We start from the raw sequence: 16,773 nt of genomic DNA on the forward strand, positions 1-16,773 counted from the left end.
GTTATCATGTGTAACACAAAGCTCAGCACCAACCTCAGCGGGCAGGTGACAGCTTTAGATGGATCATGAATTGTTCCTCAAACGCCTCCCGTCATACACACACATGCGCCCATTGAGCCGGTGGCCTAAAACACCGGCGACCATCGAATCACCACGGGTGACCCTCCACAGCTTAAACTCTCTTCGTCATCATCGGTCATCGTGGTCACGGCTCGGCGGAAAGTCATTCACCGCCACCTGGACCGGCCACGGTGGGTCCTTTTCCTCCTGATTGGGCAATTTCGCAATCTGGATTACGCAACGTGGTGCTTTCTCGTTTGATTGCAACCCGGTGCATTGCGACCACCAGCCAGCCAGTGGTGGTGTTGTGCATCGGCCACCACCGAACTGACCCCCCACTTGCTCCGAGGGGCCATCTTTCCTCCCCTTTCGCCATACTCCCGGGGTCCAATTTATCCTCTCTTTTAATATGGTTCACTGGGCGCGCGAGTGCGGGTCGGAGGAGCTTTCATTAATCTTTATTAAATCAAGACCAAGTGGCTGGAAAGGATGAAGGAAAAATTCCTGCCCCGAATGGAAACGCTTCTATCGCGTGAAATAGAAAGTGCTTTCCAGTGGACCCCTTCGCTAACACCTTCCTTCCTCCCCGATGAGGAGATATCAATCTTTTCCCTTCGGACGGAAATTGATGCGGAGCGTGACGTAATTTTCTTTCTCGCGCCCCAGAACTCAACCCGAACGCCCGGCAAGCTTTGTTCCTTGTTACGTGTTGCGAGCAGGAAGCTGAAACAAAGTTAAAAATAAAAACTTTCAGTTGGCGGTGCAGAAAGGAAAAAGAGAAAAGCTACGGTGGCCACGAAAAGCCGTCTTCCTTTTCTCGCCATTTTGCTACCATTTTTTGAAGGTTTTCGCTCGTCTCGCCAGCGAAAGCACATGATCTCACTCGCGGGGTTTCGCATTCTAATGCTTTGGAAAAAAAACGATTTTTCCTCCTCTCCGTCTCCACCACCCCCCCGTGGGTAGTTCTGGGTAAGGGGGGGGGGGGATGGCACCGTTTTTCCGTATTCGATAATGTTCGCCCGAACCGTGCCGTTGTGGGTGATGTTTGTGTGTTGATTGATTTGCGATCGGTTAATTGGTGAAGGGGGTCATTTTCCAACCTGGCCCGGCATCGAATTTCCTTCTCAGGTGTTTGAAGGTGGCGCTCAGACCACTGCTCCAAATCGGACACACGGAGTCAACGATGGTGTCGAACGTTCAAACCGTTCATCGTGTTGCGAATAATTCTTCGTTTTCGCTCAACACAAACATAACTCCGCCGCATGTGCGTGGCTTCCATGGGACATCATGTTGGTGGACCACACTGATGCTCGGTGCGCCCTGCGCCTCGTGACTTTGCAGGCCGATGGCGAGTGTAATTTTTCCCCCAATAATAACCGAAACGGAACGATTTCGATCACCACCGTTTTGTGCGCCATTTTGGTACAACCAACGATCATCATGATCATGGTGGTGTGGTGATGATGCTGATCGGTTGGCCGCTGAATGGCTGACAAATTGTTGCAGTGTTTTGTAAAAACGCCGTCCGTTTAATCCGTTTTTCCGCGATCAATCTTAAATCGCTTGTTAAGTCGTTGTTCGGAAACCATTTTTAAGAGGCTTCGCATATGTGTGTGGTGTGGTGGAAAAGTTTGCGAAAAAGGGGCTAGAAAAATGGCCACATTTCGACAGATTGATCATTTGTGCGATGAATCATGCATCATTCATATTTTTGTAACATCTTTCTTCGTTTTGTTTCGAAGAAAATAGGAAAAATATCCATCCAAATCAATTTGCCACGTTTCGATGACTAATCGACGATAATGAATCGATTAACTACATATTTTTGCAGTTAAACCTGCTCAAACATACGATCGATATTCGCCTCAAGTTGAATAATAGAAATGGCTATACTGTTAAATGGGATTGAAGGAATCGTCCATCGTTGAATGAAAGGAATTACGCCGTCGTCGGTGGAAACTCTCACGTGAAAACCCAACACTCGAACTCGAACCAACGTCGCTTCCGCCCGGGGTTAATTATTAGCAAACAGGCAGAGGGGCAACAGTTAGCGAACCAGAACGATATCATATCGACCGGACACAAAACAATCAACGGCCATAATTCAAATTCACTTGGGATACGCTCGATGAGGTTGAGAGTTTCGGGCGAAAAAAGCGTAAACCAAAAGACGCATGACGGCAGGGCCAGAAAATATGAAAACAACTCCCATGGTGGACCGTCTGCTCAGCGCTACTCCAAACCGACCGAAAAGGAATCGAAAAACGTGCGCAGATTTTAATCCCAAAGGCGTAGGGACAGAGGCGTCGAATGACCCTACCGTCGTTCGCAGTTCGTATTTTACGTTTCAATTTTTGGTTTTTAATGTTTCCAGTTTTTTTTTTGTTTTGGCTTTTTAGGTTTTATTTATTACTCTTTCTTCTTTCTTCTTTCGAAAACTTTCAACAAGTGCTGCGCGCATGCGTGCGGATTGTAAAACAACATAAATCAACGATTGATTGAAGCAGTATCGGTTTTTCCTTTTTTATTGCGAACGCCACTCCAACGGCCGATGGTGGACGGGGAAGGCGCCGGGGGATGGCGGCACCGAACCGTGGTGTTGCCTTTTGGGCTTTCCTTTCGTGGAGGAGTTGCTCCGGACGTCGTCTTCGGTTTGCGCCTTGCAGTTGGGCGGGCGTAAAGTAAAGAAACCGAAAAGGTTCAAAGGGGATCGGGGACAGCTTGTCGCGAAGACGGCGAATGGGAGAGGCTTCGGTAAGGTTTCACTTTTGTGTAAATACGCTTAATTCACCCGCTCTCGAAGCGTTCACGCTATCAATGGTTGGACAGGATTCTACCCAGCGAGGCTCATTAGGGGTTGGAATCTATAGTATCTTGGAAAATCCGCGAGCCTGATTGTGCGTCTAATTGTGGGAACCGGCTCGAGCCGCGACCGACCAACCATATCGCCTGTTTGTGGCCGGGAAACAATAACGGCAACATGCAAACGGTTTGAATCACGTAATGCCATGGTGGATCCGGCGGAGGGGAAGCAGCACTTTCTTTAAGGTTTTTTTTTGGGGGAAGAAGTTATGTCAGTGCAGAACCTTATCTTCGGCCAACCTTTCGATTGCGTGGCGTCCCATCTCCTTCTGGGTGGGACGAGGTAAAATCACTTTCACTTACCCTCTGCAAAAGGTTTCCCTGTTATTCTTCCCTGGAAAACTGAACACCGTCTCCCTTAGGTTTGACGATAAATGCAGTTGAAGGAAGCAATCAGAATGGACAGGTCCTCTAGGGCGATAGAGAAAGATCAGACCGGGAATCAGCTGAATCTAAACCACGTGCCAGGTTGAGGTTTGCGGTCGTTCGTTACCGGAATCCCGAACGCCGTTGGGTTGAGTAGGAGGTATCCCTTTATGTCCGCTATTGTCCGATTTTCCTCTCGCCAGTCGCCGGAAGGGAAAGAGCGTGACTTTCATACACCGTTGTCCCCAAACGGCTCGCGGAATGGCGCGGAAAAACTCGCCTTCACGACCCTCTTCGTGGCGTCAACCCCTTTCTCGGCACCATGGGGCGCTGGGGCCATTTTGAAGATCACTCCCTCAAACCGACCGCGACACCACGGCGATCACAATGCAACGATGCGACGATGGAGGTGGTATATAAGCAGGTGATTTTTGGCAGCTTTGAAGCATTCCTTTGCGGTCGGTGATTGAAAGCAGCTCGATCGTGGTCCTCCTTCGTGTGTGTGTCTGTGCCTTTGTTGTTTGTTGTGACCAGCGGAGATTCGTTTCGCGGAGACGCGAAATCTGTGGTCTGTGACCAACAGTCGTGCGTGTGTAGTGCTGTAAAAGTATAAATTACGTTAGAAAGTGTAGTTTTATCAAACAGTTCGTGCACGGTCCCCAGCTTTGGCGACGCGGAAAATGGTTAGTGCAGCACCAATAGAAACTCAATATATTGGGTGAAACAATCGAGCAAACGATGGTTGAAAAGTTAACGGACGAGAAGCAGCAAAGATTACATTAATCGAGTGATAGTGCCAACGCTTGGAAAGGAAACACAGATGCAATTAAAGTGAAATTACAAGAGATAAACTTATTCCAAAACTGTGTTTCTCATCCACGAAAAAGCAAATTTTCCTATAGAGCTGCTAAAATTTGCAACATTATAGGATTTCTTACGGAACTTGCTTACTGAAGTGAACTACTAAAGTGAAACATAAAAAAAGGATAAAAATACTACGTATAATTTAAAAAACAACCTAGAATCACATATTTGTTCCTATTTAATTTGTTATTGGAAAGGAAACAAAATGTTGTACTAAGGAACGGGATTACATTGTTCGTTTAGCTTTCAGTTTTTTGACTCTGCTTTTACCATACTTTAAGTCATTTCATGCATTATAAATAACAGTCATTATAGATAACAGATTTTTACAAAATTTACCTAAGTTCTATAAAGTTTTGTTTTTTTTCATTCTTGCCATTCCTTTTCGATTTATTAAAACCCTTCCTATCTTGTTTCCATCAAGCAATTGTTAAAATATCAAATTTTCTCATAATGATATTGACGAAAAAGATACCCTGTAGGATGATATTGATTTCAACTGGCGGGAGTACACAAAATAAGTACAAAAGGATGGTGTGATAAAGGAAAATTCGTTAAACAGTTATAGTAACTTTTCGAAACAATTATATAATGAAAGTTTTTCTTCGTTTCTGTCAAAAAACAGCCAAAGGGATCGTCAACTAACTTAATTGGCAGAATAACAAACATAACATGTGTAGCTCGTTGTTAAAGGAGGCATAGTGTACCTTATTAGACGATATTCTTTTGTAACTGAGTTTGATAGCTTTTCTCTCGCCTTCATAATACCATCACCTCCAGTAATCCAGTTTTCTAAGTGCCCTTGGTGTAAGGACACAACTTTTTCAATGTTATAGAAATTATCGAGGGTTTGTTTTACTATACAATGATGTTAACTAGTGCCATTAGCATAACAATACCAGAAGCCCGATTGATTAGAAAACTTGTTTGGCTTTTCTTCTCTGTCGGCAGGCCCTGAAACTGGCAGCTCCACTGTTACTGCTGCTGGCAGTAACCGTCCTTGCGGGCAAAGAACCGGGCAAACCGGCCGACAGCGTGGCCATCGCGAGCCAACCAAAGTCGCAGCAATCAGCTGCCCCATCCCAGACGAAGAAGACGACCCACGGAAAGCGGGAGATTGGAAGCTACGGACTACACCACCAGCCCCAGTCCGTCCATCGGTATTCCTCCTTTGGCCACGCACAACCCTTGTCGGAGCTGTACACTCCGGCCACCAGCCACGGAGCATACAGCTACAGCATACCAGCCCATTCGTCCTTCCCATCGCTTGGATCATCACCGCACAAGCTGTTCCTTGGTTCGCCAAGCACCAGCTACAAGTACGCACCGTCCGTGGCCTCGTCGCACGCTTTCTTCACACCCCTGGGACACCACCATCTTCCGCAGCAGCATTCGTTTAATGGATTCCCGGAACCGGCTCCCGTCAAGTACGGAAGCTTCGGCACGAAGGATCTCTCCGATCTGTTGAAACAGCTGCACGCCGTTGGTCCGCTCACGATCAAGACCATCCCGAACAGCTACGCCTACGGATCGTTCGGGGAACATCACGAGTCCAGCCCGCTGCTCTTCGATAACACCAATGCGCTCCACCTGAAGCCGATGACGATCAAGATCCAGGAGCTACCGAGCCTTCCCTCCTTCGGCCATTCGAGCCTCCCACAAGCGGCCGCTCTCACCGCACCCGCCGGTCCGACCTCCTCTTCGTCCACCTATGGACACGTTTCGCACGGTCTCACCTACGAACCATCGTACGCCAGCGGAGTCAAGGGTCTTCGCCACTATTCCACCTCGAATGGACCCGCGAGCGAGCAACTCTACTCCAAGTACACGACCGGTCTGAACCTGCACACTCATCACAACCAGCAGCCGGCCGGCGCCACGATGGTGTCCCCACTGCACACCTCCGTCCACTCGACCATCGGCAACCAGAAGCCCTTCAAACCGTCCACCTACCTCGGGTCCACGCACGAAACCATCTCGGCCCCGTCGACGGCGCACGCCCACACACATCCGCTACCCTCGGGTTCCTATCTGGCCCCCTCGCTCCAGTACCTTCCCCCCGTGAGCAAGGTACCGCAGCATCCGCACAAGCTCAGCTACGACTCACCGGCCAAGCACGGATACCTACCGCCTGCGCCACCATCGACCAACGCCTATCTACCTCCGCACGGAAAACCAACGAACACTTACCTGCCCCCCGGCGGAAGTGGAAACTCGAACTACATCCCACTGTCGTCCTCCTCGGCACCGTCATCTAGCGGATCGCACGAGGACACCGTCCGGAAGCCGCACCATCACCAGCATCTTCACTCCGAGCAGTCCGGGGAGAGCCTCGAGTACAGCGGTGCCACCGTGGCGGCCGCAACACCTACCGCAGTAACGCCACACCACTGGAAGCACTAAGCGAACGTGCGGTGTGGAAAAATACTCATTTCCTTACGGGGGCACGGATGAGGGAGGGTTTAGTTCTTAAGGCAGCCACAACATTCCCAGCCACAGCATCACCCGTTTCTCGAAGGTAGCGCGTGTTGCATTTCCCCCTCCTTTAAGGCTCAATTAAGGCGCACCGTCATGGTTGTGTTTTTTTCCAACTTTCCTTCTACGCCCAAATCGAAGACCATTTTGCCATGCGGCCTTACGAACTGTTTTCGACCAGAAAGAGTATAATAGCGAGGATAAGCAAGTATGTTTGTGCCCTCTATAATTGGATTATTTTGTGTGTTACACCTCACTTGCAAATCTACTCCTCCCGTACCTCAGCCCGGCCAAACAACACCCGACGGAGAAAATGCTTCATTATGCAACCGTTTTGAAAGCGGCACACGGTGATAAGAAACAGTTTAGTAATTATATGTTAACTTATGTGTTAAATAATGATATTTAAAAATGACGCGCCAAAAGAAAATCAATTGCCGGAACGGTCGCTACCGTTCGTCACCGACACACGAACGAGAGATTAATAATAAAGAGAAATATAAATGAACTAACAGATTTCTTCCCTATTACCTATCCACCGGAAATTATTTTGAGTGCGTGCTTCGGTTTGGGATTGGTAAGCGATCCTCCTTCCCAAAACGATACGATGCGTGAAAACGCAGAAAGGGTGACAGAGTGATCGTTAACCCGTCCGCTTAGAGTGACTTCTGTTACGATTTGAAAGGGGTCGTAAAACATCTTTTCGAATAAAATAATCAACATCGATCGTGATCGTACGAAAACTCTCGCCATTTCGCGATCACGTAATCTGCACCCGGGGAGTGCATTGGTATTTGTTACCAAATTTGGGTTGGGCTTGATTCAATCAATTTGCCTGATGTCCAAAGCGCGGTGCAGAAGACGCAACACGCTGATGTTACGCTAATTAATCCCTAATCGGCGACACTAAGAAGCGTTGAGAGGCGAGATTAGCAATTGATGACCACGTGGGGTTCGCATTTCTATGCGCCGCGATTCGTTGAGGCATGCAACATTCCGTGACGAACGACGAGTACAGATTAACAAACATAAGATGTTTTAAGAGTGTGACATGAATGAACCTGGACTTGGGCCACAGTACCAACATATTATCGGTAAAGGGTGGTAATATCTAAAAATATCACCAATCTTCTGAAATATACTATTATCGTAAGCAGGGAATCTATCCCTTGTTGATACCAATTGCATCAAACTATGTTTAAAATTTTGCGGATAACATGAAGAATCCATATTTTGGACAAAAACTGATTTTGTTTGCTTGACTAGTATCGCATATTTTTCTTTGTGCATCGGTTTTGAGAACTTTTGAGACAATTGAGAAATGCATTCAAATTACTTTACTAATGTGCATAAGGTTTTAATGTTTTTGGTGTTTAAAGTATACATCATCTTCCTGAAAACAACTGATACCAACAGAATGTTAGTAGAGTGAAAATAATGTAATTGTTTCAAAAGAAAATTGAAACCGGTTGCTAAACTCAGTTCATTTTGGTAAATTGACCAACGACGAAACCTTGAACTTGGCCAAAGATTATCGCTGAAACAATAAGCAACCGTCTTTTTCACACGCGGTGGATAAAATACACGGAAAAACCCTCCCAGTACCGGATACAAACAAACAATAAATGAGATGTAAAAGATACCTTTCTGACGGTGCCGCAAAAGAAACGGAGGCCTACCACCGTTTCCGCTACCGTCGCGTGGCAAGTCGCGTACGATTTACAGCCAACTCGCGCCAGCGTCTTCATTACACGGACGCGGAAAGCGTTTCTGTTGCCGGCGGGGCATCACTCAGCGCTGATGGAGCAAGGTCAGCCGAGAGAAAGAAGGTGATTTTATTGGCCGAATGGGCTTCATCTCACATCTTTCATCTCCATTTCGAACCCATCGCCCCCGCCGGGCGTCGAGCGCGTGGTGAAATGTGGTCGTGCGGACAAATGCGAACGCCAAATTGCATCACACGGTGCGTTGCACCGGTGTGTTATTTTTGGAGTATAGTACTCTGGGGGCCATCCTGCCCGATGGCTTGTCGTAGTGGGTTCAATTGCGCGGTCGTAAACGGTCGGAGGATGATGGCTTATGGTGCCTTCATGCAAACGAGAAGCTTGCAGAACAATCGCTCTAATTACACCGGCAGCAAAATGGTGCAAGATTTGCTCGCGGACGGTTGATAATTAAGCCACGATCGATGCATGAGACCGTCCGACACACTTGTTTGGGAAAGATTTCGAATGCATCATGATGTTTTAAAACATGTCATACCTGATTAACCTAAAAAGACACAGAAAGGTTAGTTAGCGCTGTAGAAAAGCGATGATTTTCGGTGGAAGGTACAACTTACCGACAGGGTAGGCTATGCCAGAAGAAATCATCAATCAACCACCGGACCATGGGGATTATCACGATGATAAAATCTCGTTCATGTCCCCCACGAACAACACTCGCGTTGAAACCTCAATGGTGTTGATGATGTTAGCGTTAGCTAATGTAATTACTGTCGTTATTAGCTCGAGACTTGATCGTGCCAGTCCGGACTAACGCCATCCGCCAGCGGATTATTTCCTTTCCCGGCACAAACTCGGCTTCACGAAAGCTGGTTCTCTTTGGACACCGGAACCGTCGGCGATGCGCCACACCGCACCGACCCGTGTGCCTCCCTCCTTCCATACCAACGGCATCGAAATGAGAGCGAAAGTGACGCGGAAAAACGCATGGCCACGACGGTGGGTTGTGATTTTTACTGGAAACGGGTGGGAAGTGCGTTGAGCTTTCTGCACGTCACAACACGACGAATGACTGTCAACACCGCCTGCTTTGCAGATCCGCTGTGTGCCATGCGTTCGTACATTCGTGTGCGCGTGTGTGTGGTGAACCGAAAGACCTGCAATTCCCATCTTTGACAAATTAATGGAAAGAAAAATACGCTGTACAATCGTGTTTTGTCCATAAAAAAAGTACCTACCGAAACGACGCGTGTCTGCCGCCTGTGGCATAATCTTTGCCACAATATGTAGCATTGCGCGGGCTGCTGAAGACGTCGATGGTGTGGTGTGGGACTTCCAAACCCAGGAACCGTACAACGCTGATCGACCCCGCGGGTACATTCGTTCCGAAGGGGGTCCATTGAGGCGCTGCTTCTCCCCCCACTGTTTTCCTTTTTTTATGTCAACCAAACAACTGACGCGGCGCGATTCCAGATGGTGGACTCTGGTGGACTGATTTCTTACCATGCCGGTTCGACCACCGGCGGTACACGTAAAAAGTAATGCGTGCGTAAGACGATGTGGTGACATTGACGTCGGAAATACTGAAGGTGCTGTTTTTGCGTTTTCCACGGTCCACGGAGCCGCAGCTGGAGGTTGTGTTTTCTGAATCGAAATGTTTATGTTCGACGGCACTGGGGTTATCCAAAACCGATCGGCGTCGCGACCGGGCGGAAGGATTTGTCCGCGGAAAACTGGAGCTAAAGAAGGAAACCTACGGTCGTCGTACTTTTCATCCACCAATAATATGGGCGGCCCAGACTTGGTGTTGTGATGGCTTGTTTACCTACTTATGGAGAGCACCGGAAGTGGTACTCGGTTGCCCACACTGGTAAGTCCACAGAGTGCCTCGTGGCCAGATGACAAACACGATGGAAACGGTCAAACCATCTCTTCTTTCTTTTTCTCAGTGATGGTGTAATACCCGTGCTGGAGAATGAGGAACTTGGCGATGCTGTGAACTTTGCGGGGAATTTGCAACGGAGAGCTGGAAAGGAAAGGTCCGCCCGGAAACTAAATCGCCGGCGACGGTGACGGAACATGGCTGGCGACCTGTTCTGTGACGAAATCCTATTTTATGGCTTTTTGCTCACTTCATCATTGGGCAAGTAGCGTAACCACTGGTTGGGGCAATTGTCTGGAGCCTGTTACCCGTAACAGTGGGACGCAAGTAGTCCGGTAAGTAATAAAATATCTATTTCTTGTTTTATGTTTTCCTTACGAAAGGACAAATTAAAATATACTTGATTTTGTTTCATGATTGCTTGACCAAACAATAAAACATTGTCCTTTGATGTGCGCCGTGCGCTGTCCGTGGTTAGAAGTTTTCAAGGCGTGGAACTATTGCGTAATTTCTTCGGACGCTCTTGCCCACAGTCCTTCTATACATCAAAGCCCGATGCTTTTACCACTGGCTGCTTGCGCACTCACTAGGTCCCATGTCCGGGAGGTCCATTTGGCCGAACGGTAGTGAGGATAATGAACTTGAAACTTAATCACCGAGTGCGCGAGTACCGTTTGCGGAGCGATATCAAACCTCCACCTTGGCCGGCGGGTTATCCGGGAGGCAGATGATTACCTTTTCATGTGATTACTTTCTACATAATTTTCAAACTAGCTACCGGCTCGATCACGAGGGTACGTACGCGGCACCCAACACCTGATGGTAGGCCAGGTAACTATCTCCTTCGAGTTGTCTCGGACGGGGTCCGGAATGGCGTGACATTGCAGCCTTGAGAGATATTTGCATACTTTGAACCTGCAGCAACATTATCTACCAACACAGCATTCCGATCCAGTCTCGGATTCGATCTTGGCGCTGTCGGATAATGCATACCGGAACAAACAACGAACCACCAGGAGCGCCGTCGCCCAGGTTTATGTTTGGCCGGGGTTGCCACCATGTGGCCCCGTGATCGCTGCGATACACATTGCGAAGATAATGGTGGTGATGATTAGCACAGCCACATAAATAACGATATTTCGGACCTGTGCACGGTGCGTTGTGGTTGATCAGGTGGCTGATAGAAGGACCACGGTAACATCTGTTCGGGATTTACAGCGCTCCGCGCGTTAAGGAAGTAGGCTTTTTCCCCGTTTCGCTGTTAATAGTTCCAATCTTAGCAACCAGAGCATAGTTGAATGCTCATACGGCTACCATGATTGGGGAAATAGTGGCATGGTGAACGCGGAGAGGTGTAAAATTCAATCCCTACTCCTAGAAGCCGCAGGTTTCGAGAGAAGCAGCAAGGAAGTAGCTTGCCACAGCCTCACTCACGGATTCCGAAGGGCCCTTAAAGCCCACTGCAAGCTGCAAACCATGTTGCAGGTCCGGTCCTGCGTTGACCATAGGCGCGTAGTATCACTTTCCGCGTACAATGAGACCACTTGGCTACCACCACCTCCGATAGTGTGTGATCATCCGTCCGCCCGGTCCATGCAGCATGCTACGACCAAAACCAGCCATCATTAAGGTAGGTGGAGTGTTTTTCATTTGCTCACTCTTTCTTTCTCGTTGCGCGCACGGCCAGTGCCTGGCTTTTCCGCTTTTCTTTCCGCTCACCGGCAGGCCACCCTTTTGCATTGGTTTTGCAGGGTCTCTACCAGGGTGGTTGTGCAGATAATTGTGCCTTCTCTCACCCGCGCCCATCCCGGGTATGTGGTGCAATATAAAAGGCGATGCACCTATCAGTGCCGCGTTCATTTATCAATCAAAATCCTTCGTCGACACGTCAAGCGTAGCAGTAGCTGATACCAAGGCCAAGTATTTCTCGTGTCACGGTGCGGCGTAACGGATTGTGGTGTCCAGAGTTGTAGCCGAAGCTGTGTCCACGTGTTCGGCTTCAACATACAATCGTTAGAAAGTGAATTCCGCCGGTGGATTTAACGACAATCGAGAGTGAAAATGAAGATAGTTCTGTGCTTAACGCTTGGCCTTGCCTTGGTGCATGCCGATCCAGGTGTTATCGGATCGCAGGACGCTAGAAAAACGCGAAATCCCGCCAATGGGCCGACGAGTTACAATACCATCTCACCACCGGACAGTGAAACACTCAGCAAGCTGCAGAACCAGGTGGCACCGACGGTTCAGATTCCGGTCAAGCCGCCCACGACGGTGAAAGTACCGGAAACGGCATCACCCTTCATCACTGTACCACCACCGAATGCGGTTCCCTCACCGTACCTCAGGCAACCACAACAAGCGATCGCTCCCGTGTCGCAGGGCCAGTACTACGTGGCCATGGTACCGCAGGCCGCTGGTAATCATATGCTTGCACCAGGTAATGGCACCAGAATAGGAACATTAATAAGCATTAGGTTTGGATTGTCCGCAAATAGACTTATGCTTTACGTTTCGCCCCACAGCAACCACCCCGCTCATCATGCAGTACATCAATCCCCAGGGACAGCCAACGGGTGGTCTGCAGTACATTCAGCTGCTCCGTCCGGTCGTCTATCCGTACGCCAACCAGCAGTATCAACAGTACCAGCAGTATCCGGGCTACCTGCAGCAACCGCAAACGATCGGTAATCCGTCCGCTAGCGTTCATCCGACGTCGTACAATGTGTCACCAACTCCTCCGCCAACGACAACCACCACACAGCCAGGATTCGTTCCGTTTCAACCCGCCTCCACCGTACAACAGCCGGTCACCCAATATGCACCAGTTAGTCACATCCACTCCCAGCCGCCGACGTACAGTAATGGTCCGGTGGGACAGTACTCCAGCCCGGTTCTATCGTACTACCCGCATCGGTTTCTCGTTAATCCGTCGGAGCTGAATTTTAACACCAACGAGTACATTCCATCCTCCGGTGACGGTGTTTACCTCAAGGGCGTCAAGAGCATGCGCGCCTAAGCATCCCAGGTCTTCTCGTGCATCCAAATATCTTTAAGAAAATCTAAATGTCAAGTACAACTAACCCTAACCTGCCAATAACTCGATGCCAAACATTCGACAGATTCTGCCCAACCAATTGATTACCAATTGTACCACATACCAATTGACCCGTTACGACAAATGTACCACCCAGTTCCTTACCATTTCTTATTGGCGAAGTAGGCGTTGCTATGACGACGCCAGGTTGTAGTTTTTGTTAGCTAATTTATACGACTGACCCTGTAACATGATGCCTGTTCACTACCGGATTTCACTTGTTTCAGAAGTAATTAAAAGTCATTTTGATTTTACAACATCCCATTATTGTTTAATTCATAGTATGTTTATAAATATTGTCTGTATGATTATCTGCCCAATTGTGCCCATGACGATAACGGCTAATTTAAAACATCAATTAGTTGCCAACGTATGGATCAAGCATCTATGAGCAAGGCGATTGTCAAGTCGTCGAGAACGCTCATTCGAATCAGTTCGCTTGGAGTAGGCAGTCGTGTGCGCAGTTGAAGTTATTCAATTAACCATATCTAAAACTATTGTAAAGCTAGCGAGCAATGGAGCAAATCAAACTGAAAACAAGAGATGGAGGCATCATGAGCGTGAAGAGGAGCGTGCTTAAGCTTTCGCCGGTGTTGCTTGCAAGGCTGGAAGCTGTGGAAAAGACCCTGGATCAGGATGGAAAGAATGTCGACTTCATCGTTGTTCCTGAAGTGGATGAGGCGCATTTGCAGCTTCTGATGGATTGGATGAAACATCGCGATGGTAGGGTTGTTGCTCTCGACGGTGGAAGCTCCGAAATTCCCAACAACCAGGAACACAATGGCGTGGAACAAAATCCATCGGATCAACCCTGGACCGAATGGGATGAGAAATATTTTGTCGAACATCACGAGCATGCTTACCTGTTGATTAGCGTGGCAAGCGCACTGAATATAGACATATTTGTGAAAACTTGGAGTCGCCGACTGTTCGAATGGATAAGAAGCAAGAGTCAAAGCGAGGTGCAGGAAATGGTGTGCTTATACAAAGGCACAGCTTCAAGATTCCTGAATTACGACGGATCTTCTATGGATATGGAGATGGATTTTTGTGACTAAAATCAGAGTGGAACAATCAGCTAAGCACGCACATGAATAGCAAATAAAATACTTCCATCGTAATTCAAACTCTTTCTTTCAAAAGCTCAGTGTGTTTCGTTTCCTTGTCGTTACTAATTCGGGACTAAGATAAGACTCACTCGGCAGCACTTTACAATGCAAACCACGATTTGGGTCAGTTGTGCTTGCAAATTCGTTTGTTCGTTAAATATTACTGCTAATATTTCGGGTTTGTGATGTAATGGTGTTTGCTATGGCACGTTTTTACCGGAACGTAAGTAGAACGCCGGTACGTGCATCATTCGGAAGGGCTGGTGTGACGACCATTTCAAACACGCACGCCAACAATGGGCGTCTGCGGTTGATCTTGTTTGGAGATTGAAAAAGATGAAACAAAGGATAACAATGTACGCAGCTTGCATGTCCCATGGCACGTGTGGTTGAAAGTAAAAGGAATCGCTGGCATAACCACACTTGGAGATCAAACGTAGAAAGGGAGCAATGAAACTGCCTCTGAAACGTGACATTTTTGTACCCAAATTGTTTGCATTTTTTCGGAAAAGAGTAGTGTGCAAACACTTACGGTTGCTACGCGATGTGGATGTGATGCCAATATTGCGTAACACTGGGACGTTGGATTATTACTGTTCCGTTATTCCGATCTCATGGGGAACTGTACAATGTTATTCGATGGTGTTTGAGGTTGATTCAGATGAACAGTTTTAAATCAAACTTATTTTCGTTCGTAATTTACGCTGCTGATCGGAGACGATATGCTATACTGAACAGCATAGCTCAAAAGTTCGTTTTGTTTGAAACGATTAAATTCAGTTTAATGATTCTGGGTGTGTGATGCGGGTAGTATACTTTTAGGCGGAAACTGTACAGCTACGCACAAAAGAGATTGTACATCTATCATTTTCACTTTTGTCGTTGATCCTGTGTAGAGGAACATAAAACGATTTCTTTCATGAAACATTTATAACATTACTCTAATTTGTAATAGCGAGTCAACTAAACCAGTTACCTCTCCTTAGCATAACATTAGCAACATTCGTAATATGTTGATGGCCTCTTTTAATAATTTTTTTGTTCATTTGTGATAATAATTTTGTTCGGTCGACCAGTAAGTGGTAACACAAATAAAATATTACTTCTTGCTACGTACCTCCAGACGGGTTGGCTTTCCGGTGAACTGATTCAATCAAAGTGTAAGGAGTAACCTGCTCGGACAAGTTGGTGTTCCACAGCGGAAAAGGCGAGTCAGGACAAAGTGAGTTTTTCTAACTGTTTAGTAAGTGAAGAAAAAGAAGCTAGTCATCTTTCTTAGGTTCAAACTATTAGAACCATTAGTAAAATTGTTCATTTTAAAGTCATTCAGTGTTTATACAATTCTTTATTCATGTTTTAAAACACTTATAAACCGCCTATAGTGTTTATATTTGTTTGGGATAATCAGGTCGTGTTTTCATTTCGATTTCGCTTTCTATAAAACCATAGACTGTGGAATGTGGGCATTCGCTAATATCTGTGCGGTAGGAATGTCCACCGAATCCATTCCCGCACATTCCAAGACCTCTCCCCGTTCGCTCATGTGTGTGTGTGTCCTTTTGAGGGGCCCCAGTGCGGGCACGCAATAGCCAGTGGCCGAAGAAAGTGCGCCAACCGGGCGTTCGGGAGCTCTCGGGAGAAATGATTGAATCGAATCAATTCGGCCTTCGGACATATGTCAATCTGTCCCACTCTTCTCTCATTTGCCGGGAGAGGTAACCCCGGGACGGTGGCGTTACGAAATTCGACCACAGGCAGCGGACAGGTCATGTCGGGGAGCCCGAGGCGTCCGGATGCTGGCATGAAAATAGAGCACCACGCTGCTTGATAGTTAACTGCTTTAGAGTGTCCTATGCCGAGCAAGCATTTCTAGCGCGAAAACTGTTCACCAGCATCGATCAAATTGTGTTTAGGTTCGCGTTTTTTTTTTACTTCTACGCCAAACCTGGTAAGCTGCAGTAATCAGTTCCAGTATTTCTTCCATTCAATAGAAACCAACCCGTCGGCGATCAGTGTCGACGACAAAGCACTGGTTTATAGCTTCAGGAGCACATTTCTGTGCTCCTTGGCGCAGAACCAGGAGAAAACGCACTTTAAACAATCCGCCGACACACCTTCGCCAACAACAAGAGGAAACAAACAAACCAATCCCAACGACGGCGTCGTTGCGTCACGCACAACAGCTTCGATCAACTCACGTTCGATCCTCATCCGGTTCGCGCGCAATCGATCGCGATCTGCTCCAACTGGGTCGGGAAAAAATGAACGACCACTCCCGAGCCCCGGTTCGGTGTCGGAACAGGAAGCCTTCTACTGCTTCGATTCCCTCCTGGCGAA

At 47.6% G+C, this 16,773-nt stretch overlaps 3 protein-coding genes across 3 annotated transcripts; all 3 read left to right on the forward strand.

Moving 5' to 3' along the window:
* Positions 1-3,610: 3,610 nt before the first annotated feature.
* Positions 3,611-7,116, forward strand: LOC131272270 (uncharacterized). Its single transcript, XM_058273946.1, has 2 exons — positions 3,611-3,712; positions 5,104-7,116. The coding sequence occupies exons 1-2, from the start codon at positions 3,611-3,613 to the stop codon at positions 6,553-6,555; spliced, it is 1,554 nt and encodes a 517-aa protein (XP_058129929.1). The 3' UTR covers positions 6,556-7,116.
* A 5,178-nt stretch (positions 7,117-12,294) lies between these two features.
* Positions 12,295-13,249, forward strand: LOC131259613 (uncharacterized). Its single transcript, XM_058261152.1, has 2 exons — positions 12,295-12,670; positions 12,756-13,249. The coding sequence occupies exons 1-2, from the start codon at positions 12,295-12,297 to the stop codon at positions 13,247-13,249; spliced, it is 870 nt and encodes a 289-aa protein (XP_058117135.1).
* Positions 13,250-13,784: 535 nt separating this feature from the next.
* On the forward strand, positions 13,785-14,408 carry LOC131259401 (uncharacterized). The gene has a single exon (XM_058260883.1). The coding sequence runs from the start codon at positions 13,843-13,845 to the stop codon at positions 14,383-14,385; it is 543 nt and encodes a 180-aa protein (XP_058116866.1). The 5' UTR covers positions 13,785-13,842; the 3' UTR covers positions 14,386-14,408.
* The last annotated feature ends 2,365 nt before the right edge of the window (positions 14,409-16,773 follow it).

This window comes from Anopheles coustani, chromosome 3 (genome assembly GCF_943734705.1).
Source record: "Anopheles coustani chromosome 3, idAnoCousDA_361_x.2, whole genome shotgun sequence".
NCBI lineage: Eukaryota > Metazoa > Arthropoda > Insecta > Diptera > Culicidae > Anopheles > Anopheles coustani.

Excerpts from the sequence above, each read along its gene's own strand:
- LOC131259401 (XM_058260883.1), top strand. The coding sequence starts at position 13,843 with ATGGAGCAAATCAAACTGAAAACAAGAGATGGAGGCATCATGAGCGTG.
- LOC131259613 (XM_058261152.1), top strand. The coding sequence starts at position 12,295 with ATGAAGATAGTTCTGTGCTTAACGCTTGGCCTTGCCTTGGTGCATGCC. Across the intron at positions 12,671-12,755 it reads TAATCATATGCTTGCACCAG|CAACCACCCCGCTCATCATG; the intron begins GTAATGGCACCA and ends TTCGCCCCACAG.
- LOC131272270 (XM_058273946.1), top strand. The coding sequence starts at position 3,611 with ATGGGGCGCTGGGGCCATTTTGAAGATCACTCCCTCAAACCGACCGCG. Across the intron at positions 3,713-5,103 it reads TGGAGGTGGTATATAAGCAG|GCCCTGAAACTGGCAGCTCC; the intron begins GTGATTTTTGGC and ends CTCTGTCGGCAG.